Raw genomic sequence first — 25,189 nt, 5'->3', positions numbered from 1 at the left:
AACCTGTCCATAAAAATGAATGCGTGGCAGGTCAAAGGTCATAATAATGAAATAGTCAAACTATAAAATGCATTTTTTCATTTTTTGAGGAAACAGGCTTTAATTAAATTGAAAAAATAATTCTTGCAGTTTTTAAACTTAATTTTTTTTTATCAGTAGCATTACCACGCCCCAGTACAGAGCTCAGTGTAATTGTAGCTGTCAGAGCTCAGTCCTACAGTGTGTGAACAATTGCACATGATGAAATTGGCTCCAGAATATCTATACCTGAAAGTAACCTTTAATGCTTTTTGTAAAAATGATTAATAACTGAACCCTATTTGAATGAATATACTTAATCCAAAAATAAAAATACTTAGAAAAAGGTGTGAACTAAAGTGGGCTGGTCTTGTTTTATTTAGTTTGTAGTCGAAGCTTGCATTGAAGAACAGTGCAAAACACAGAGGCTTACTAAGTGAAAATAAAACGCTTCAAAAATGTTTTTCAGCCCATTTTTACCTTATACTCACTAAATTACGTAGAGCAAATGTACCCTGTATAGCCTAGCTCACTGAAATTGCCTCACAGCACCTAATGCCACCACTATTACCAAGTACCTTATACAACTCATCTTCAAAAACAGGGTTCTAGCAGTGCATAAAACAACATTAGTGGATGGAGGCTCTTTGTCTTCCTTGCACTCAAAGTGAATCAACACTACACATCACGTTCACCCATTCATACATTAATGGCAGAGGATGGCATGTAAAGCGGCAGTCAGTATGAAGTAATAACACTCATACAACTCCTTATGCTACCAGAAGACTATTTGAGTCCTGTGTTTTAGTCCCAGGACAGTTTAGCATGTGGACCACAGGAGATGGGGATTAAATTTCCAGCCTTCTGATGGAGAAACAACCACCTCTATCACTGAGATAAAGTTGGTCACTGAAAGCAGCCAATCAATAAAAGGCATAACTGTAAAATAATCACATTATGATGAACAAAATGAGTAGTTTTAACAGTGTATTTTGAAATTAAAGAGAAACTAGAGTAAGATGACATGTCTGCAATGATGTTAAGCAGATCTTCATGCTGAAGTGTTCCCGTGAATTCATTATCAGTTGCAGTGTCAGATGTGCGATCAGGAGGCCTGCAGAAGCTGAGGTGTTAATTAAAAGGATTGACACAGAACCTTTTAGCTTTCTGCTAACAACTCATGCATGCAGGGGTATTCCTCTGTGTCAGTGTGGGTGTGTGTGCATGTGTGGGTACTCACCTACAGTACTGGGCTAGTGGGAGAACGTAGCATCTGTCTTCTATGCAGGCCACACTATTTTCATCCTGATGCCGAGAGGCGAAAATCTCATTCTGAAACCACAGTGGGTGTACAATGTCACATCACCACAAGTGCCTCTTATTATGTCTGCTGAAAGCAGAAGAAATGATGACACTTTTCACCCACCAGCGCAGCTAATTGTTTATGTGCAATGTGATTGGGCCTCTCCTGGTTTCTACTTTTACCACACTCTGAGGACATCTATTGTAAACAGGAACACGAGGACTGTTTCAGCGTTTTCACTTTCTCTTGTCTTTTTCCTCTTTGTTTGTTCAGACTGAGGTGCACAGATATCATCACCCTGGCGTTGTGGTTTCACTGAAGAGCTAACCGGCTATCAACATTTTGAGGGCTGCTGGGAGGAAGATAATGATGTCTCTAACAGCAGCAGTGACGGTGTCAGTGAGTGTGCACAGGATGACAGTTTGTTCACCTCCTCCTTTCACATTAATGTCTAATGGAAATCACATTGTTATGCATTATTACTTACTCAAATGAGGAGATAACTGATCATCCGGATGTGATGCAAATGATAATACTTTCCTCCTAAATCCAAACATATTACCCCACAGTATCGCATATTATGTGAAGGAACAAATAAGCATTGTTTTATAAAAATGGCTTCCGAGGGTACACACTACAGCTAGATTGCCCCCTTACAAAAGCACGGTTATCTGATGCTTCTAAAGATGATCTAGATAGATTTTTATGTGGTGTGCAGTGTGTGAAGACTGATTTAACCATCTCCAGTCTGCTCACAAGGTATTGGTGGATTTGAAATTGTTAATATTAAATATGTTCAATATTAAGACCAGAGATTTTGTTGTGTGGAAGGAACAGCCAAACACAAGATGGGTTTTTGCATGAATGGTAGCCAATAAGGAAGCAAGCTGACTGAACATACCACAATAAAACTGACAAGGAGAGAAATGAGAGCAAAATTGCTACTGCAGTGGATCTATCAGGTAGCTAACAGCTAGCCAAGGTCAGTTAAAGGGGGCATATTATGATTAATACCGCCCCCAGGTTCAGTTGGCCCTCCCCGCTTGAAAGAAAGTTTCTTTCTCCTCTCCTGATCTTCCTCTCAGCTGCCAGCTAAGAGGAAGATCAGGAAAGCCACATCCATTTCCTGAAAGGGGCGGAGTCAGACAGCTCAGTGACATTTAAAGACACAGACTCAGAAACAGCTCGCTCTGAGAAGGGCTCAAACAGAGGAGTTTTTAGACATACAAAAATCTTATACTGGAGTGTTTTTTCAGCAACAGACTTCACAGGCATGTTTTGGGGACCTCTGAGACCAATATAAACTTGTCTTAAAAGGGTAAAATATGTCCCCTTAAAGAGCTTTAAAAATATTTTAGTGTGCAACAGGCCTAACAGAGCACTCAGCAGAATCAAAGAGTGATGGCTAAAGTCTCAAAACACATTCTAAGAGTTTCACTTAAAGCTCCTGTGTTTGTCTGAGTAAATCACAATACTTTTTATACTTTCCTTATTTTATAAGGAACTATGTGAATGTAAAAGTCTTAATCATTCAGCCTACAAATTCTGAATGGAGAATAAGTTCACAAACTTTTTATCCCAAAAAAATAATACAAGCCATGTCTCTTTTCATTGAAGGTTCACATATTCAAATCACACATTTATTTATTTAAGACATATTCGAATGCAGACTCTTCAAACCAGCATGCAAGATTAAATGTGAGCCTCACCTCACAGTGTGCGCTGGGATCTCGGCCTCCCTGTGTGTGCTCGGGTCGGTAGTACCAGAAAAGACTCATCATCAGCTCTCCTGAGGAGGCAAACAGAACCACAGATACACACAGACACAGGTTCAGGTAAATAATATTTTTTGTGTGTCCTTTTACTCATCTATTCATGCAGTTAAACCTCCATATTTCTCCATCTCTCCCCCTCCCCCTCTCCTTCACCTGTTTTGGGGTCCTCCCACAGCGCTGATATCTTGGCAACATATGGGAGGGATTTCTTCCTGGGGCCCGATCGCAGCAGCACAGTGTCTCTGACACGAATCACTTCACCATCCCTCTCCACTCCTTCATAACACTGCCGCAGGGCCGTCTCATCCTCTCCCTGACAAATACACATATGCATGGACAAGGACAGATATAATTCTCATTATAAAGACAAAAAGGAATCTGTCACATGAAGCTGCGTGGTCAAAACACAATTATGTTTTCCTCCAAACGCTGATGTGTTTGTTTTTTTTTCTGCCACGCAGCTGTGGAGAAATACAAGAGGAAGTATATTTCTTTTGCTAATCTTCACCACTCAGAGACGCACTCAAATAACCTACCGCAATAAAGACCTCCCTCTCTGATGGTACGCCGACAGGCCGCCAGCCATTGGTGGCGCGTCTGCGGCTGACCTTCTTTTGTTTGGTGCTGCTGAGGCTCAGCGGGGGCGACGGCTGTTTCTGCCGAGTGCGGCCGATGGAAAGGGAGCCATTTGAGGGTTTGGTGCTCTGAGGACATTCCCTGGCCAGCTTTAACCGGGCCGGGGGCTGGTCCCGTCCAGACAGGGGGGTCAGCAGATGTGGTTTGGTCTGTGTGGAGGTGGGCACGGTGGATAGGGGGCAGTTGGACATGGGCATAGAGGGGGACACCAGGAGAGAGGGGCTGTGTTCACCCTGAGGGGAGGAGTATCCCTCTGGAGGAGTAGAGAGTCAGAGTTAGACTTTAAGAGATTAAAGTGGGACACATCTTTAACCTGAAGCTCTTTACAGACGAATACCGAAACAAATTTAAAACCAGTAGCTCGAGAGGGCTGATGTTCGCTAACTTTAGAAAGGTAAGCTACTGCTGTTCAGCAAAAACATGTAGCAGGAAATTGATTGTTTCAACTCCATAAAGAAACCTGCTTCTTTATCTTTTATATTTATTCAATTATATACAACACAATTGTTCCAGAAAATTCTACATGCAAACTTATTTAAAAAGTGCATCAAAGTCAGCGCCTGAAGCTACGGACACTTTCAAAACTCACACCAACATAAAGGGCAAAGAAATGTTCACAATAGTTGGGCCACACACCTGGCTCTAGGCATAGTTTTAACAACAAAGGACTCACGTTCTGTTAGTAATAACTGGATCAAAGTGTGAAATTGAGATAAAGGTTTCTTTGATCTAATTTACAAACATGTTGTGAGATTAAATCATCAAAGGAGCTTGAAAATTAATTTGGGGTCAAGTACTCTCCCTGCTCCAGATCTCCACTATCTAGGTGTTAGGAGGCTGTACTTCTGGTATGGCACTGTTTGAAGATATATTTTTGCTCTTTTTGTGCCTTTGTCTATAGAATAGGACAGAGGAAAGAGTTGAAAATAGGAAAGACAAAGTGAGGAATGACATGCAGGAGAGGAGCCACAGGCTGGACTTGAACCAAGGCCACCCACATACACAGGGTGAGATCTAACCTCTATAACATCTGTGCCCCTGGTTAGCATTTTTGAACAAGCATTTGCTGGCGTCTGGCCAAAACCTTACATCTACAAATCCATCACTTTTCAGGGAATTAAATTCTTTTTTAAAAATAATACAGAATCTGCATTTTCTGCATCTTTTCAACACTTTTTTATTAGTTTCAAATGTAAAATAACCCACGAAAAGACATAAATGGTGACCAATAGCACTGATTTATAAAAAAAAATAACAGTCATGAAAAATGAAGATACAAGGCTTTGGCTGGACACCAGTGTAAAATGCAACATTTGAAAAAATATTGGCCTGAAATCAAATTTATTGAATCATTGAGCAATAACTGCGGATACATAAACATTTTTCCACTAACACATTTATTCTGATCCGAGAGTTAAACGTATTTGTTCACATGGACTCTAAAACATGCGACCCGATTCAGATGCATCCCACCGGTCAAAACTACAGAAAATTTGAAGAATTTTTTCTTTTACATCTTTGTTGTAAACAAACTGCTGTCACTATTCACCATCAGAACGCTTGTTTTTTTTCCCCAACTCCTCCCTGCACGAAAATGTTTGTTTGTTGTACTCTCTCGTGTCCGTGCCTTATATTATCTCTGTTTGGGTTTATTGTTCTTAGCTCTCAGTTCACACTGATAAAACAATGCTTTCTTCAGCTTGTTTGTTTTATTCAGAGGCTCAAAAGTGCTTCAAACATGTTGACTCCTTCTTATTCAACAATTAGCCCTGCCATCAAAGGGAGGAAGTGAAAGCCCTGCCAACTAGGGCTGGGCAATTAATTAAATTTTTAGATTAAAGTGCAATAATGCCTACAGCAATTTTTCAAATCACAGAGGGTGCAATATTTCTTAAACCTGAAATGAGTGTTAAAATACCAGTTTTAACTTTTTTTGTAGCAGATATGTTATGCTCTTCACGTCATGCAAACAGTCAGGGGTCTTTCTTAGAGTATCGTGCATAAAAATCCTACTTCCCTCATTTTTGTAGATTTTTTTTCTTGATAAAATTGAGGATAACAAAGATAATCACTCCCTTCAATACAACAATTCATATCAAAATAATCACAATTAGATATATTTTTACAAATGTTCAGCTCTATCTTAACCTATCTAATGTTTTGTTGGTTATAAAACAATGATAAATTGCGTGTTTCTAGAAAAAGACATGAAATGAGGAACTTAAAAAAATGCATATTAAATCGCAGTTGCAACGTTTGTAAAAAATATTGCAATTAGATTATTTTTCCAAATTGCTCAGCCTTACTGCCACCTCAGGAAGGCTGTTTGTTGTGGAACAATGAGCATATCCAAAAGAGGAATGAAGGCCCACAGTGCTAGCACTGCTAGTGTTGGCCACTTTCTGTGAACTAATTTTGCACCGCTGCAGTATGAAGTTGGTTTACAAAATCTGGCTTTTTACTTGATTTTAGAGCAGTTGGCTGGTCACTATTTAAATTTGCATTTAAGCGTATGGGAAATTATTTTCCTAAAAACATCTCAATCTGAATGGATATCAGCCCTACAAATGGCTGCATGAAAATATAACACAGGGGAAGGGAGTGGAAGGGATGTGCTGAGGAAGGTTGTTTTGGTTAGTGGGACTGGTGCTGAAGTGCAACATAATCTGGTTAAAAGGTTGTATATTGTACCTTTAACTGTTCCCCCGTCCACTCACCTGTTTTGATGGTATGTGTGCATCCAGTGCATCCTGTGCTAAAGGAGCACCCCCTGCTGGTGACCGGGGGCATTGCTCTGTAGGTGTATCCACTAATTCCGCAGGCATCACCATAACAAGGAGAACCCACTGAGTTGCAGTAGGCAGGGTGGGGCAGCCCTGAGCCATGGGAAACACGTGGATCCAGCAGCTTGGAGCCAGTCATCCTGTTAGGGCAGAGACTGGAGGGGGCAAAGCCCAGAGGCCGTGGGGCCAGGCTTGCTGACGTCGTTCCAGTGTGTGTTGGGTGGGTGATGTGGACGTAGTAACTGGAGAAGCAGTGGTCGGCGGTGCAGAGGCAGGGGTGGGGGCTGAGAGTGAGAGCTGTATGTGGGTGGGAATGCGTGAGGGATGGGGAGGTTACGAGGCACTCGCGCTTCACAGGGGTCATGGCTGAGTTAAGTGGCTGATCCTCGGACTCTCCGTAGGGCTGCTGGCCCAGGAAGAAGGCCAAGCGGTGGCAGTATTCCACTGAGCCCTCAGGGGGACAGCAGTAGTATGGGCTCAGTTCGGTCTCCATCTGCTCTTCCTTCACTTGTTTGAGCGGGTACGCTAGCATGCTGCGCGACTGGTAGCCTGGTTTGGTCAGTCGATGGGAGCAGTTGACGGTATCCCACTCAACTTTGGGCTCAAAGTCTGCCTTGTTCTTGCAGGATGTGCAACCACTGTGTGGGGATGAGACTTTCTTCCCCTTCTCCTTCTGCAAATGCTCCTTGTGTTTGACTCTGGCCTGCTGTTTAGGAGTTGAGGCTACAGCAGGGGCTTTGCTGTCTGATGTGATCGTAGCAGTGGGCGAAGCTTTTACTCTCTGCTTACTTGTTGCAGAAGAGCTGGTTAACTTCAGAAGTGCTGCAGCGTTTAGTCCTGCCAATCTTCTTGGTGCAGGAGCATCCAGACTCTCCTGACTCATCCCCCAAATCTCTTCTGGTTTGGCTTTGGCCTTCTTGACCTTTTTGGAGCTTTGGCACGGTACAAGTTTGTGAGATGTGATGGGTTTGCAGATGTTTCCCCTTGAAGGCTTTATATTTCCAGCAATAACAGTCCTTGATTGATCTACATCCAGAGAAATCCCTCCATTCGATGGTTCTTCTTGTCTCCTGGCCTGTTTGGCTGCTGGCTGCAGGTCAGTCGCTCTTTCTAGCAGAAGACTGTTGACTGCTTCAGCATTAAGGGAGGCCAGCCTGCGCTTGCGAGGTTGCAGAACATGAAGAGACTCGCCATACCTTGGGCCATTAGATTTTGATTTGGTTTTAGATGATGACCTTTCCTCTTTTCTTTCATGTGTTTTACCGTTTTTAGACTTGAGTTTAAGAGACGCACGCTGACGTGCATCCTTTAGTTCCCTCTTTTCAGAACTCCCTCGTTGACGGATACTTTCTTCTAGTCTGGTAAGAAGAACGTGGCAACTGAGGCCCTCCCCATCTGAAACTCCAGCCCTCCCCCGCAGAGGATACAGCTTTCTGTCTCGTTTCTTGTCTCCCCTTTTGTTCAGTTTTCTGTTCTGTTCTGATTTCACTGTTACCCCTCTCTTGTCGTTCATCTTCTTGTCTGGATGTTTCTTGTGTTTGATGATCTCACTTATCTTCTTCGTCCTCCCGAATCGCAGAGAGCGCTCAGGCCAGGCATCGCCCATAGCGCCAACATGTGGCCACAGAGGGCAGTTGTCCCACCACTCAGCACTGCTGTCGCTCTGCCTGAGGGAACCCTTCTGCCTTGCGTGAGTCATCACATGCTTCTCCACGGGGCCTAGAGATAAGAGACAAGTGGTAAAAACTACAGTTTGTCCTAGTTTCACCACAGGCTTACAATGCTCACTATCAATAGAACAACAAGCAGTAGAAGCAGACAAGTTAGTTACAAACAAAGATTTTAATTGCCTCCAAAGAGATTCTGTTCAGCTCTAAACTCACTGAGCATTTTCTTTCATCAACTTTTGCTTCTTTTAATTACACAGAAGATGCTAAAAATGCTGGAAACACATTTTTGGAAATGACGTCTGATCAGAACAGGATTTATTTCCTGGGCAGACATTCCTGGAGCGCTATATCAGTAACCATTAACATTATTTTTAATATCAGACATATTTTATTGTTTTTTTTTTGGTGGAAATCACTCTAGCACAATGAAAATCAAAGAAAGCAACAGAATAGAAGCAAATGAGAGTTATCGACGATCTTACATGAGCTTTCAGTTTGGCGTTAAACACAACACCATCTGATGTTGCACATAAAGCAGCCTAATTACGACTACATTCATCTGAATGGTTTAGTGATCAGGATGAATTGAGCTGTGTGTATGGTGAGCTGCAGCTTTTGTGAGACTGTTTGAGGTCCTGTCACTGAGTCGGGTTTGTGTGTTTTTTATGCAGAGGAGAAAAAAAACAGTGATGCACCCCATCATTGATTCACCGTGCTCTTTGCCTTATCACCTACTGTGCACAAAGCATGCAAATAGAAGCGTGTTAAAGCCAATTGTGTACTCTGAATGTTTACTTTGAAAGGAAATGTCTAAATAGAATTTCAACAATAAGATCAACTTCATAAAGTTTGACAAATGAAAAATAACCCAGTTAAACATTATTTAAGACCTGGCATAATTACTCCCCACAATTACTGTTTTAATGTCCATATTATGTCAGGAAAACATGACACTATTTTGGCCCATTTAAATCCTTTTAGCGATTAAACTAAAAAAACAACAATTAACAACTGTTAGCTTTGGATTATTTGGAGAAAAAAAATCCCAGATATTCATGAAACTACAACATAAATAGATATCTATTCATGCAAGAAAGTGCTCATTCAATATTGTCTGTAAACCAATGACGATACTTTTTTTTTTTTTTTTGTTAACTGAATGGAGATTTTAAGTTTCCAAATCGTGTTTCTGGTCCAATCCAATTACTTCCATAAGTAGCAGCAATCACATGATACAGAATGTTTGCCTGGGTTCTGGAAAAGGGGGACAGGAAAGTTAGTACTTTACACTTTTAAATGAACCGGTGCGCTGTGAAAATCATTTATTAGTTAACTATCATTTAGTCACTTTATTAGGTACACCTGTTCAATTGCTTGTTAACAAAAATAGCTAATGGGCCAACTATATTGCAGCAACTCAATGCATTTCGGCATGTAGACATGGTAAAGATGACTTGCTGAAGTTCAAACTGAGCATCAAAATGGGAGGAAAGGGGATTTAAGTGACTTTGAATGTGGCATGGTGTTGAGAAAAGAAAAAGGAGACCTGCACTCAAGGACGCAGGTTACAATATGGACAGATGCAATGATCTGATATAAAACTTTGTTTTCAGGAAGTCTGATGGTCCTCAGATAAATATATGTACTGCAATGCTGCCTTCTTTACTGTAAAGGAAGGTTTCAAATTTTAGATTCACTGTGATTAACTGCAGCCTCTAGACTGATTAACTATACTTTTTTTATTGGATGACAGCAATAGCAAATATACTACTAGACAGCGCCTAGAAAAGTACTGACCCCATTAGATGTTTTACCCTTTTATTGATTTTATCAATACATCGTGGTTAATATAATTGGGCTTTTTTGAAAGAAAAAAAAACATCTACAAAATCTCTTCAATGTCAAAGTGAAAACAGATTTCTATAAAGTAATGTGAATTAAACAAAAATATGTACTGTAAAATAAAAGACTGCATAAATATTCACCCCCTTTAAAGTGCCTGATCTAATTCAACAGAGGTTAAGCCAAGTAAAATGCCCGAGTGCAGTGAATGTGTCTCAAGTGATTTTAGTATACAGACACCTGTGTCACTGGTTAATCAGTATTCCTGGCTACCATTACACCATCAAGACAAGAAAGAACACTCAAAGCAACTCAAAGAAAAGGTCATTGAAAAGCAGGGTTTCCGCTACATGTGACTGATCGTGGCGCACCGCCACGCCAAAATAAAAGCCACCATGCCTTCAGATTTATAACCTTTTTAATCAAATGTAAAAATGTAAATTATACTGTATGAACTTCACTTAGTTTAGTACTTCCCTGATTAAAATCTGATAATTAGTGGTAAACTAAAGTAGGTATTCATCATCAACCATGCCTCATGATGGAGATGAGACGCTAGTGATCTAAAAATAGCTCGTTGTCGTAAAAACTCCAGCGGAACTTTCGTTCCGTTTCTGTTAAAATACAAGACTGGACAAAAACAATAGCAATTAACTGCCAGGCGTTCATCTGATCCATGATGTTTTTATGATGTTTTCCTCATGGAGAGAGGAAGGAGAAGCGCGAGCTTCACAGCCACAGGGCAACAGGAGCAGTTGTGCGTGTGTGTGTCTGTGTACGTGTGACAAAGAGGAGAGATCGTTTGTGTGTCCGTCCGTGAGTACAGGTCGTCAACAAGCATTGACGCACTAACGTTAGCTTGTTGAATAAATGAGTGATAAATGTTTTTAAGTTATCATAATATCAATAACTTTATAGGCTGAGGCTTACCTGTGGCTCCTCTGGGATAAAATAATTGCAAGAGGACGTAATAAAAGCAGAATCCCACTATAAGAGGCTTTCATTCAAATCATATCCCCACGCTGTTGTTATTAGTATGGTCTTAAAGCGTTCATGTATGTATTTGTAACAGTGGAGGCAAAGTAAAAGCATAAAAAATATAATTTTCACTTTTTGGAAAAAAAAATTATCTGTGCGTGTTAATCCTGTGGCATGTTCAAGTTATATCATTTAACAGAACTAAAAAAATGTTGTTTTCTTTTAGATTTAAGAATATAGATATTTAAACTCTCACATTATTACATATATTTCCATGTTCAATGGACCCAAATGTTTGTTTTATTTCTAAATACATTAAGTGATAATTTTACATTGAAAAAAAAAAAACAGGGGGTGGGGGGTGGTAGGTAAAGCCCTCCCCTACTGTTTCAAAAAAATCCTGGAGGAAACCCTGAAAAGTACAAGTCAGGTAATGGAAACAAAAAACATCAAGGCACTAAACATCCCCTGGAGTTCAGTTGAATTCATCATCAAAGAAGGAGTATGGCACATGAGTAAATCTGATCTGATCATGCCTGATTCCAATGCGCTACCCTGAGTAAGACCTTTCCACACAGTCTCAGTGCTGTGATTGCAGCCAAAGGTGCATCTACTAATTACTGACTTAAAAGGGGTAAATATTTATGCCGTCACTTATTTTACCTTGAACTATTTTATTTGATTGACATTACTTAGTAAAAAAACGTTGTTTTTTTTAAATTTGACATTAAACAACTTTGACATTAAAGATTTTTTTTGTAATTTGTCAAAAAAGCCAAATTATATTGGCCATGATTGATTTATAAAATCAACAAAAGGGTAAAACATCCAAAGGGTGAATACTTTTATAGGCACTGTATTTGATGTAGAAAAAGAAATGAACACTCCACTGTTTCACTGCTGACATATTGTGTCATGTGGTAATCAAACTGTGGTCTACTGGTTGAAAGTCAACTTTTGTTTGACCTATTTCCTTTAACGCGATCTGAGCCAGACTTTTGTTTTCTCCATCTTGTAGCACATGACTTTATCAGATCATCAAAACAAGAAGGATAGAGGACGGCACTCAGAACTTACACTAAACAGTAATCTACAGCATCATATTTGATCCTTTGAGCCCCTGCCAAACCTAATAGGTCTGCACATGCAGCCTTTCATTAGATTCCTGTCAGACTCAGACATAAGAAATACTAATGCTAATCCACACATCGAGCCCCAGCCTCCTAGAATCACTCCTCTCCCCTCTCACTCTTATATATGTTTTCAAATGTGCTGAGAGGGTTCCTGCAGAATTTGAGGGTGTACTTACCCTTTAAAGACTATCAACATAAATATTTATAGCAAGTGCTTGTCTCTCTATCCTCTTCGTGTTTAACAGTGCAAAGAGACTGAATTCATGAATTTAAAGTTTCAACATTTCCATAAATAACCTTTATATCATAACTTATCACACAGCTGTAAGCTCATCACCAGAAAAAATAAGTCATCCTGGGTCTTATCTCAGTCAGCTTTATAATGTTTGCCAATTCATTCTGCAATGCTAGAGCTACAGGCCAGGCATCTGTTCGGACTAGCATGGCTGCGTGACGAGGCCTCATGGATCACACTGATTTCTCTACAGTAAGAAGACATTAAAACTCAAGATTTTGGACCCTGCTTTTATGACTTATTTAAAGACGATGGCCCTCAGCATTCAAACATGTTTGATTTTGTCTGCCTACATCTTACCAGGCTTGTGCAGCAAAACTGAAATGCCAGTGTGAACCTGGCAAGGCCAATCACACTCCAGCTGCAGGCCTAGAAAGGCTTTCTGAACAACAACAACAGAGCTTTAAAGGAAAATAATACCCAGAAATATCATTTCATCATTATCTTTCCCTTCTCCAAAGTATTAAAGCAACAAATCTGGAATGTGTTAAAACAAAATAAAACTACTTTTTGTAATCTGGGGGCAGGTTGTTGAACAAACAGAAGAATTTCTGAAAAGGCGGTGCACTTAGTCACAATTACATCACTATTACAAAGGAGAATATTTAAATATAGTCTTCAGAAAGCCAAAATAAAACAAAGTAAATTACAAAAAATACTTTATGTACATAATTTATGCCTTTCCAGTCATCATGCATGTGGCTTTACATGCATGTATATTTGAATTAGTTTTGAACCGCAGTTTCGTGCACAAGGAAAACGTCTAAATCAAGAAAAAGGCAAAAACGCGGGACCTCCCCAGGATACCAACAGCTCAATCCAGGTGGTGATAATGCTCATAACTGTGCTAATTGCTAGAAAACACAAATTAAGAAGCAGTTGCAATTCACAAGAAGACATGGCAAAGCTAACAGCCTCACTGTCTTCTTATCCCTCTCTTTTACTTCCCTGACATGTTTTTAAAGGCCTCTGGATGTGAAAGCAGAGATGGTCAAAGACCTTAGCTATAGCTGTGTTTTACAAGTCCTCAAGCCTCATTGCAAGGTCCATTCCTGTGTGTGAATAATTGCAGTCTTTTACTGGATCATGAGCTATACTTCTGCACACTTCACTTCAGTGAACAAAGTCACACAGCAGCATGTCTGAATTCTTTCTACAGTCTTTGGTCTGAATGGAAAAAAACAGTAATTACAGGTGACGGTGTTTCCCGCCTATCTAGGTGGCAGTAGCATGTAACTGCTTAAACCGCTTATAAACAACAAACAAAGAAGAGGAAGAAGCAAGTGTAAAAAAACACACAAAGAAGAAAAGTAAGCTACAGGTGCAGTAGCAGAGTCATCTTACTGACTCTTACTGCTGTTTTTAAAAAAAAAGCTTCTGGATGTAAAAACAGAGAGGGTACCAATACATTATGAAGGCCTTATGCTGATATGCAGAAATATAGAACAGTGGCTAGACTCCATCACAATGTCCCATCCTGTTATTAAATGAGCTACTTTGCGATCCTTTGCTGACTAGTATGAGTCAATTAAGCTAGTGTTCTTTAAATATCAGTGCAGAGTCTTTACTGTTATTTAATAAAAAAAATATGTGATGGTGTCACAGCACACTATATAAAACAAAAACATGGTACCTTAAAAAGGCTCTAAAATACAGATTTCATAATTACCTTGTATTCATTTTATCACTTTCAGTTGATATAAGACTATTCATTAATCTGTTGCTTTTTATTTTGCATCTTTTTTTTTTAACTGTATTTCCTCTTTTTTCATGTTTAATACACCACAGGCTGTAGCTATCACATGTAGCTCTCAATTACAGGAGAATGATCAAACTGTAAGCTATACTACAATCAGCTCAAAAGAAATAAATGGGAGAAACCTAGAACTAGGCCTTTAAATGCAGGGTCTGGCTGGCTGCAGACCATACATCTCTGACAGCCACTCTCACAGACCAGCATCTGAGACGCTGTATATCTCAGAAAGGAGATGCTGTAATTTGCTGGAACATTGATTTCCAGTGTCAGATATATTTTTCTTTAGATTCAGCTTTCACATAAACAAAGTCTGGCAGTTACATTCAGTAATAACCACACTGCAAACAATATAAACTAAGACAAATTCAATTAAAAAAACAGAGAAACAACCAGAGGTCTAATCTAGGATTAAATTATGTATGGACCCATTTTAAAAGTAATTACATGAACTTGCTATAGCTTTGTCTGCTATGCTAGCAACACAGTTAACATTACTACATTAGCCAATGTAGCTAAATTATCTTTAGCAACATGAGCTTTCATAAATAAAGCTGAAGTTAAGCTAGCTATGCAGACAACATGTCTTCCTATCTTACATAGCTGCTTTGTGAACTTAGCTTTAGCTACATTAGCCATGTTAGCTACAGAACTGCATTAGCTACATTATCTATTGCTAAGTAAACATTAGCAACATGAGCTTTAGCAAATGTAGCTGAAGATAACTTAGCTACTCAGATAGCATAGCTATGTAGCTTATGTATCTGCTTTGTGGGCTTAGCTTTAGCTACATTAGCTATGTAGCTACATTAGCTACATAGATCAATTATCTACCTAGCTTACACAGCTAACAGAGCAACATAAGCCACACTAGATGTGTTAGATTGTTTTCTTGGAGGATGAGCTATTTTCCACTAAGCAAACTGTTAACCCAGCTTTACTTAACATTTTGTATCAGGTTTTTTTAACTTTTATATTTTGTTATCCTTATAGTTACCATAACCCTAAACAGCAGTTTAATCTGACTTTATTTTAAAAGTTTTAATGTGTATTTGCATTCTGAGATATATGGCGTCTCGGTTTGTAAGAGCAGCTGTCAGAGATGTATGGTCTGCACTCAGACTGTCTTGATAAATCTGGGACTGTATGGTCCTTTTTTTTTATACAATGAACCAAACCCATACTGAACTGTGACTTAAAACCAAGGTTCAAAGCAAACCATGATCTCTGTGGATCATTACACTCCTATTCATTTCTGTTTTTGTTGAATGTTCAATACACTACAGTCCGAACCAACTATCACAGCTAGTTTCTTACCAACACAAGAGGGAACAACTCGAAACTATAAGTTTAGAATATTAAATAAGAGAAACTTAGAAATATGCATCCTTTTTCTTTTTTTTTTTTTCACACTGAACCGAACCACAACCCAAAAACTGGGGTATAAACCAAACTAGGACCTCTGGGAGCCATTGCATGGAAGCTATAATGCTATCAAGCCATTTTATTGTAGTCAGATTAAGCTTGAGCTAGATATCATCTACCTTTTGATTAAAGCTCCCATGAGGAGTTTTTAGAAGTTTATGAAACATATTAATACTGATCCCTTTATATGACCAAGAAAAGCAAACCAGGCCAACAGAGTGAAGACTGGTTATTTCTATTAAGTTATTCTATGGCCCTGCCTGGGGTAGGTTTCAGAGGAGGCGGTTGATAGGACACTGCAGAAACAACATTTTTTTAATTTAAAAAATTAATAAATTATAGCTAATATGCACACTTTGATATGTTTTTTTTAAATCACCACATTCATAACTGCATTTCTGACCCTAACTTTTGTGTGTGTCCCTCCATCTTTAAAATGCTCCCAAAGTGAGGGCACAAAAATGATCCCTTTGCCAGCTGAGACTGAAATTCAGTACCACAAAGACACACTCGAAAACTGAAAATTCTGAGGTATTTCTCTTCAAATGTAAGGCTGAAGAGAAGAAATACTTCTCCTCTTTTGCCCTGTGATCTGTGTTCAAAAATCACCCTCCGTATCACTGGTCACACCTAACTATTAACCTTGATACTGAGCTTTCATAAGGAGTTTCTTGAAACCACGAGTAGATTTTTCCAGCAGCAGCAGCCGGTCACTGCCAAGAAGTGCACGTTGGGAGAGACTGGGGGGGATAACCTGAGAGATATTATCTTACGAGGCAGCATTGCCGCCAAACGGCAATTTGGCTCCTTAAACACAGTAAAGCCTGGTTATCCTCAGGAAGTAATCTCACATTTACGGGAGGATCAATGACCCCTTTGCTCTGTCTCTAATTGGTTAGAAAACAGATCATGAGCTCCTCTCACAGCATCAAACACCAGGCTCACAGGTTTTTTTTTCTTAACATAAAACCTGCAAGATCTCCTGAGATTCTAGGAACAATGAGAGTGAAACAGCAGCACAGGTGGGTTTTAATAATCATTTAACACACTGACGAGACCAAAAAGACACAAAAAATCAAGAGATACCCCCAGACACATTTATCTTATCTGTACTGTGACATTGCAAATGCAACCGAAGCATAAATGTTCCCACACAAGTTCTCTGCCACAGCCTCCATGTTTAACAGTAAGCAAACTATGAATAATGATATAACACTATTATAAAGTGTAACCCGACTGCACGCATAAGACTCACAAATATCAATTAGAACATTTAAGCCTTTATTATCATAATAGTGGTGAAAATGAGCACACTGCCCCATAACCATAAGCTGGTGCTTACCATCTAAGATGTTATGATATGATTTTTATGAAATCAATCAACATTCTTATCTACTTTGATACCACAGCATTAAAAAGTCTTAGGTAGTAGATATAGGCTAGTTTCTTCTTTAAAATGATCACAAAATGCAGCCAAATTCTTTCCAACTGTCTAAATTGCACAATAATGCCAAAGTAGGAATTTCATCTCTCCTCCATGCATCTATCTTGTGAAACAGATGTAGATTCTAGAATAAGTGTTACTTTTTAACACGATAACTTATTAAGATAAAGGAGAAACTATGGCTTTGAAACAGTTTGGTATTTGTTTGGTATAAATGAAATTACAAAAGGTTGACACATTTCTGTATCAATATAAATAAAAGACCCTCTATGGAACTTTTCATTCGTTTTAGTGTTGGTGCCTCTTGTAGACAAAGCAGTCATGCTTTTACTGATCTTGTCCTTTTCATGCATGATGTTTCTGGAAAAAATCTCATCCTGACATCCTTAACCACACAAGCAGAAACGTAACAATATCAAAATCTCATATCCTGATAATCCTGACCTACATTATCATGGTTATCAGTATTATCACAGTATTGATATAATTTCTTTAACATTTTTAAAAGTACAGATTATCATTTCATAAAGTTGAATATAAAAAAAACTGTAAATCAAATTTTAAGCATGGGAAAAGACTGTACACTTTTAGTTTGTAGACACTAAAGTAAGCATGAAAACTTTATCAAATGTACATTAACAAATGCACTTTGTTAATAAAATTTTCAAAATGTTTGATACTCTCTTGATACCACATGCTTTAAATGAGGTACTATGCATTTTTGTATGCATACAACAAAAAAAACAGAAAAAAAAACTGCATTTTGTTTAATTTGTTTAATAATGCCAATATGTTTTGGGCGTATGAATTGATTAGTGTATGGTTAACATGCTCCTTAGTCCTATTGTCTGTCTTTGTCTCGAAACTCAGACAATCACATTGAATGATGCAGGTGAGAGGAGAGATAGTGATGCCTCCTCCCCCGTTTTAGGTCAACCTGCTCACATTTTTCCCTCATTTTTCTACCTCAGTTAACGAACCTTAATAGCATGCTATCTGGACATTATTAACCATGATATTAAAGCAGGGTTATCATATGAACAGTATGAAAACCCTGGGCAATTTTATCCTTATCATTATAACCAGTAACCATTTCATCTCTACACACAAGCATCCTGTTCTATGAAAATATCTGTGGAGTGAGATGTAAAAAAAAAGGAAGTAGAAGAAGAAGGAGAAAAAGGCTGTATCTTTAATGTGCCTTTAATCCTCTTGTCCAATGCCTACCCCTCAGCAGCAGCTCACAAGCTTAAAAATATCTTTATAGAAATGATTAATCTTCTCTCTGAGGGTCTCGTTTGCTTTCATAGGTCATTGAGAGGCATCTTTATTAATTTCAGACAGTTTCACAACTACTTTAAAAAACTCCTCACAGGAGCTTTAACATTCTTGAGCACAAATTAAAAATATCCAAAATATTTTCCAAATTTCCCTTCTATCCCAACCTACTTATATTGTTATACAATCCTTAATTCATTGCTCTTTCTTCTTGTGACATACCAAATACTAAATAAATGACAATAACTAATCGCTTCTAATGACACCAACCAAATGATGGCCACTCTAGTCCAAAGCGTGTGTTAATGGATCTGCTGATGACATTAGCATCATTAAAGGGTGCCAGCAGGTGTCAGAAGTCATTAAAATTATCTCACCAAAGAGCATAGACAGAAAACAACTCCATCTCTGTTCCATATTTGCTAACTCAAGCTGTTCAAGCTACAAACTAGGGCTGGGCAACATATTAAGTTTTTAAGACACTTTGATATTTTTTTTAATGTTACATATTGCAAGAATGTTGCTTACACTGATATATTGTTTATGTTGCTTTAAAAAAATAAAAACCAGGAATAACACAAAGTAAAAAACACAGTTTAAAGTAAGAATCACTTACTGCTTCCTGACTGACATGTGCCTCTTAGTTTGGCCCACTGGAAATATTTCCAGTGTTTTTGTACAAAATGGACAGTGTGGTCAAGTTTCTCTGCAATTTTTGATCACTATAAAAGAATGACCCTATATTGTGTGTTCAGGACTTATAGTTTTTGTTGCAGTGGTATCGACCAGGTTTCAAAGCAGCTGATGAAACCAGAATCCTATCAAAAGATATCATTCTGGTATGGTGAAAACAAGGAATGCAAGATAATTATTGGTACCGATTAATTATCAGCCGATATTGCAAATATTCTATCCAACTTCTTCCTGAGATTTCTATGGTAGCAACGAATGTGGAACTTCTGGTGAAGTACAAATAATAGCAAAAAATCCCATTGGCTTACTTAAGTGATTTAGTGCCAGTGGTGGTTGTTTTTGAAGGGAACAGATCCTCCAAAAGGGATCAATGCTCAGTGAAATACCCCTAATCCATTTCTGTGTGCTTCCACAAGTCAACTGTGCAGAGAAACCAGCACATCGCCAGGGTTCTCAAGTGGGAACCCTTCCTTTGTCTGTGTTTCATCCAGTCAGTCTGATGACACCTCCAGAGGGCTGAACAGTGATCTCTAGAGCCACCTCTCTCCATGCCAGCTCACGGAGTCATTATCGTACCAACCTTACCACATGGCACTAACAGCAAACAGCAATGCTACCTTCAACAGACCCAGGCTGCAAACTTTTCCTTGTACAAACATATGAAACTAAAAAATGTACAAAAGTGAAAATAAGAAAGGTTGAACGAGAGAGAGATAATTCTATTATTCTATTATTCTTAGCCATGCTAAAGCTTCTCATGGCAGAAAAGATGTTTTTGAAATTCTCTCAACTGGCCTCAACGCAAGCTTTATCTTCCAACAAGCTCCATCGCTCAAGCCTGCGATGCCTGTGCTCATGCTCATGCTCCAGCCTGCAAGCTCAGGTTACCACTAAAGATGTTCCTAAGCGTCTATTTCCCTATTTGGCTAAAGGCTCATTTACATTTCATTTAGCCGACCAGTCTAAAGAGGAGAAAATCCATAGAAAACAGTCAAATTCCTCAAAGGGTCATTGTGTTAGCGGGTGTGACGTTACCCTGATATACTCTCTACAGCGTGGCTAACATAATTAACTAGCGCCGTCAGCCTTCGTTCCTCTTGGCAGATTAATATCGTGCTTTGATAGTTCAATCCTACATACCTACATACCACTTCATTTCAATTTAATACTTTAAAAACCAGACATACTGCACTGTTCCTACTACATGCTAACCGCTAAGCCACCGCTGAGCTTCTCATGTTAAATCCGTGAAGTGTCAGACAGGAAGGCAGAGGCCATTAACTGAAGCTACAGCAGCCTCTAGTGGCGTGAGGTTCATTACAGTCTAAAAGAGCATTATAGACCAGGATTTAAAGCCTGTGATTGTAAAAAAAGATAGGAAATTAGTTCAGCTGACTCATTAATCCCGCACTGACTAATTTGCTAAACAAATTGAACCATTTTAGTGATTAACTGCGTGCATCCATAGATACCACTGGAGCTGCACATGCCTACTATCTCATTTTGTCTTGTAGCTCTGATTGGCCTGTAATGAATGTGACAGACAGAATGTTTGTCCAATCACCTTCTGAGAATATTTTGAAAAGTCCTGCCCTCACACATACTTTTTCCCAGATTAATATGAAATATATCAATTAAATTGTTCTTTGTTTTTTGATGCCAACACAAGTGATGCCAGTTGGAATTGGTTATAAATATCTTTGCAGCTACATATGAGCCTTTTTCCCTCAGATCTGCATTAATACTTAAAATAGCTTCCTTTTAAAATCAACAATGAAAAAAATCATCAGGACATCATTGGTAACAGCCCAATAAATAATAAATAGCCTACTTATCATGCGTCACTATTGAAAGCCCTTTGTTATTTTTACAGAGAAAAGTATATTGTGTTCACCACTCAGTTAAAATGATCATTATAAGATTTTTAGTCCATATTGCCCAGCCCTACTACAAGTATTAGCGACTTATCAAACCACTCTAAGCTTGATTTAATCAACACCTCATCCACTTGTTTTTTCTCCTTTCAACTTTAAAGTGGAGCCACATCACAGACGGACAGCACACACACACATTCACAAGCACAACACATCAAAAATAAATAACCAGCAGGGTAATGGAGCTCTTTGGGATCAGATTGAGGCTCTTATTTTACATTTTCCATGTCAGGGCAGCTGACAGGCGGATACAACACGAAGCGTTTATCAGGAAAAAGACTCCAACAATCAGAAAGAGCAGGGCAATGTTTTCTGCTGCTTTCTTCACTCACTTCCACCGCAGCCTTCAGCTTCATCCGCTCAGATGACGAGGAAGCTTTGCAAACATGTGAATACATACATACAAGCGTGCATAATACATGTATACAGTGGCCGAGGGATACAGTAGGATGTGATACAGTACAGCTTGACGTAGCTTTGCCCATCTGAAGTAGCCAGCCAGGCTCTAAATATGGGCTGGAGAGAGAGGAGGGGGAGGTGGAGGGTACCCGAATACACACATTAACACACACCAAGCCAAATAAAGGGCAGTCACCCCTCCTGGTCGCGTTTTCGAGCTGGATTCCGTGTTGCCGACACGGTGGCTATTCAGATCCAGGTCCTTCCAGTGGAGACCTGGGAGGATCTGGCTCGTATAGCAGCAGCAGCAGAAGCCCTGTATGTGAATCGCTTCTGGTGCACGAAGCGAAAAATGGGTTCTGCGCTCCTCTTTTGGACGGCTGGCCAGTCGGAACAACTTCAAACATTCAGGGGCGAAATAGCAACCAAAAAATGAGAGGGAGGCGGTAACTTACGGCTCGAGGACACGCTTCCTCCTGCACGAGCCGGGAACCGTCGAGCAAAAATCTGCGGGGAGAAAAAGGGGGGAGGAGGAGGAGAAGCCGCCGGACTGGTGCGATGGCAGAGCTCCGTAAACTGGGAGAGCTGGGGAGGAGTGGAGAGAGGACGGTCTGTGGCGCTGCCTCAGAGATGTGTATGTGCTGCCTGCCTGTGTGCGTGTTGCTCTTCCTGGTTGGGCTTCAACCGATTTGCAGAAAACTTCATGTGAACCAATTGCCACACGGACCCAGCTCGTTTGACACCCCCGTCCTCCAATGACGGACAAACAGCTGTTTTATTGTGAACGGGGAGATAAGAAACTACATATTCTCGGTGCCTGAGTTAACTTGGTGACAGTGTATTAACACACGGAGCTACATCATGGGCGAGGGATGTTACTGCCCCCCACAACGACGACAGACAGCCTCACCCTGTCATTTGTCGTGACCAAACCACGACCAGTCAACCAGCAGACTGTCTAAACACGTCTGGAGAAATTCATGTGAAAGGTGAGCACGGAAACGGGCTTTAAATGACGTCAGCAGCGTCCCATGTGGTGTACGTGAGGTGAAGGCTTCATATTAACAAAGTTATGATGTTATGAGGTGTAAAGCTCAGAAAACTAACGTGAAACTCACTTTAAACCCACCCTCAACCTGACAGCCCAACATGCATGTCCTTTAAGCCAAAAGGTTAAAAGTAAGGCCGTCAAGATTAATCGCAGTCATCAGGATTAATCAAGGTCAACATTATTAGTGCACGATATTTTTAATTTTAATTTTTTATTTAATCTCATGCGTTATCAGCTCTTTCAGCACACTGTGGTGTCTCCCTACAGCCACAGTGGTGTAAAATGAGTCCCTCACTTCTTCTTTATGTCTCATTTCACTTAAAAAAAAAAAAAAAAAAAACTTACAAACGGCTCAGTGGACAAGTCAAAATTCATCTGCCCCGTGTGTTATGTATTGAATCCATGCAAAATATCAACTATGGCAGTGGTTCTCAACTGGTGGGTCGGGACCCAAAAGTGGTGAAATTGTGTCCAGTGGGTCACGAATGTGTGCCAGGAATAAAAGTGATGATGTACAGACACTATAAGTGGACATAAAGGACATTTGGTAAGGTTTTCCTGTGATGATGAGCAGAGTTTGGTCCTTTTCTCAAGTTTTTGACTTTCTTTTTCCTAGATTTCCATAAATAATAAGGAACTGCCTCAAAAAAATACCAAATTCCCTCACTGTCTTTGGAAAGTTGATTGAATTAAAATATAGGCATTGGGACTGTCTAAGGATTACAAATTTTAATCGTGATTTATCTCAGGATTTCTGTATTTAATTGAGATTAATCATGCCCTTTCTATCCCATTATAAAATCCTACTATTTTGCATTCATATCTGTTTTTGAGTTATGTCAGATTTTTCTTCCGTCTTAAACTAAGGGTAACAGACCTGCTTTTATAGGTCAATTAAAGATTTTAACAGGAACTCAACAACTGAAAAAAGGTTATGTATTGAAAAAGAAATACATAAACAGCTGTATGTGAGTTTTCAAAACTGAAATAGGACAATAAGAATCAGTGTTGGACTTATTTTACATCACTGTAGTTGCAGGGAGATGTTGCAGTGGCTTAACCAAAATTTGTTGAAGGCAAAAATAAGGCATGCAATTAATCAAGATTAAAAAATACTACCTGATGCTACTGCTGCCTCAAGTGGCAGGAGGCTTCATTAAAGTTTAAAAGAGTATCAGACTAGGATTTCAAGACCATGATTATGAAAAATGCTGGGTAATTAGTGTAACTGGCTCGTAAATCTTCGCTGGCTTTGATAAACAAATCAACTGTTCAACATTGCACATCCCTATTTTAAACTCTTTTTTTTAATCCAGGCTCTTTTTTTAAAAACATTTTTTGTTCCATTTAAGGTTCAAACAGCAAAGTTTTTCACTGAATAAAATTTGTGTGGTATTGAATATTTGTGTTGCAATTTCACACAAGGGGGTGGTGGTGGGTCCTGATGCCCGGCCAGTTGAGAACCACTGCACTATGGTGTTCCTCAAGGATCCATATCAGGCCCTTTATTTTTCCTAATTTTCATAAATGACATTGCTCAAGTATCAAATGCTACATTTTTATTGCTTTATGCAAACAGCACGAACCTTTCAGTCACAAATAGGGATTTAACATCATCCTTAGAGTTTTACATCAAGATCTTCCAAATTACTCTACTTGGTTTCTAACTAATGAGTTGCCTTTAAAAGTTGAAAAGTCACATTTCGGCAACAAGAAATATGACAGTGAACAAATTAGACCGTACAAAAATGCTGAAATTACCAAAGTTTTGTCTACACATTTTTTTTAGGTATTCAAACTGATGACAAACTCAGCCAGAGAGAAGATGCTGGCTTCCTCTACGAAAAGGTCACTTAATCTCTTGGGATCATATAAGGAGGTTTGTTCACACTTGCCTCTTAACATTATACTATAATTTAATTTATATACTATATTTATCATATTGTAATATTGTTTGGTAAGCACATTTCTAACTTACTTCCATAAAATACTGCAGCTCAAACAGTTTGTAAGATCAGCAACTTTTTAAAAATGATGCAAAGTGCTCCACTCAAACTGCAGTTGTTGACCAACTTTGACATTAACTTTGTTAGAAAAATTTTTCATTAGTATTCAAAGCTTCATACTGAAATTTAGATATAGCTGTCCATTTTAGAAATGTTTTTGTTTAACCAGACAGGCTAAAATTCTTCACCTTCCACTGTACTAAACATCTCTGCCAATTCTCAACCAAGTATCGGGGAGTTGTCTTATGAAATACATTTGATGAACTCTTTATGTCATTGGTTGTGTACAAAAAGACTTCGAAACACTTTGATGATGAAAATGATTATCATCTCTATAAGAGCATTCAATTGTTTATTGTTCCTTAATACATTTCTATTTTTGTAACCTCTCTTTTATGTATTTAAACTACATTTTGACATTTTTTTTAAGATTTATTTTTGGGCATTTTGAGCTTTTATTGACAGAGGAGGACAGTGGATAGAGTTGGAAACATGGACAAGAGAGAAGGAAGAGACATGCAGGAAAGGGCCACAGGCTGGATTCATTTAGTATTTATAAAAGTCACTTGTAGGCTTCTACCACACCCTCACACTTATTTCTATTTTCACATGTTTTTAATGCATTTTTTACTCCAATTTGTGCATGTGAATACATAAATAATTACAACTTCAAATAGTTCCCCTTTTTCCTTTAAGAAACACGTTCCTTCTTCTGTGGTTTAGGTCATGTTATAACCAATAAAAGCAGGTCTGTATCCGAACAGGAAATCAGT

At 39.0% G+C, this 25,189-nt stretch overlaps 1 protein-coding gene across 3 annotated transcripts in view; it reads right to left on the bottom strand.

The window, feature by feature from the left end:
- LOC121521404 (bromo adjacent homology domain-containing 1 protein) overlaps positions 1-25,189 on the bottom strand; it is a 70,446-nt gene that overhangs the window by 8,754 nt on the left and 36,503 nt on the right. For 2 of the 3 annotated variants that reach the window (XM_041805364.1, XM_041805365.1), the window contains exons 2-6: positions 6,450-8,234; positions 3,633-3,985; positions 3,250-3,409; positions 3,031-3,110; positions 1,259-1,350 (exon numbers count right to left, since the gene is read on the bottom strand). In XM_041805364.1, coding sequence (XP_041661298.1) covers positions 1,259-1,350; positions 3,031-3,110; positions 3,250-3,409; positions 3,633-3,985; positions 6,450-8,214 — 2,450 coding nt within the window. In that variant the 5' untranslated portion in view covers positions 8,215-8,234. Of the gene's footprint in view, positions 1-1,258; positions 1,351-3,030; positions 3,111-3,249; positions 3,410-3,632; positions 3,986-6,449; positions 8,235-21,814; positions 22,301-25,189 lie in introns of those variants that run through there. The other variant, XM_041805366.1, reaches the window with a different exon arrangement.

The sequence above is a fragment of the Cheilinus undulatus genome, linkage group 14, assembly GCF_018320785.1.
Source record: "Cheilinus undulatus linkage group 14, ASM1832078v1, whole genome shotgun sequence".
Classification (NCBI taxonomy): Eukaryota; Metazoa; Chordata; class Actinopteri; order Labriformes; family Labridae; genus Cheilinus; species Cheilinus undulatus.
Note: the sequence above shows the minus strand (reverse complement) of the source record. Positions and strands in the feature narration are given on the sequence as shown.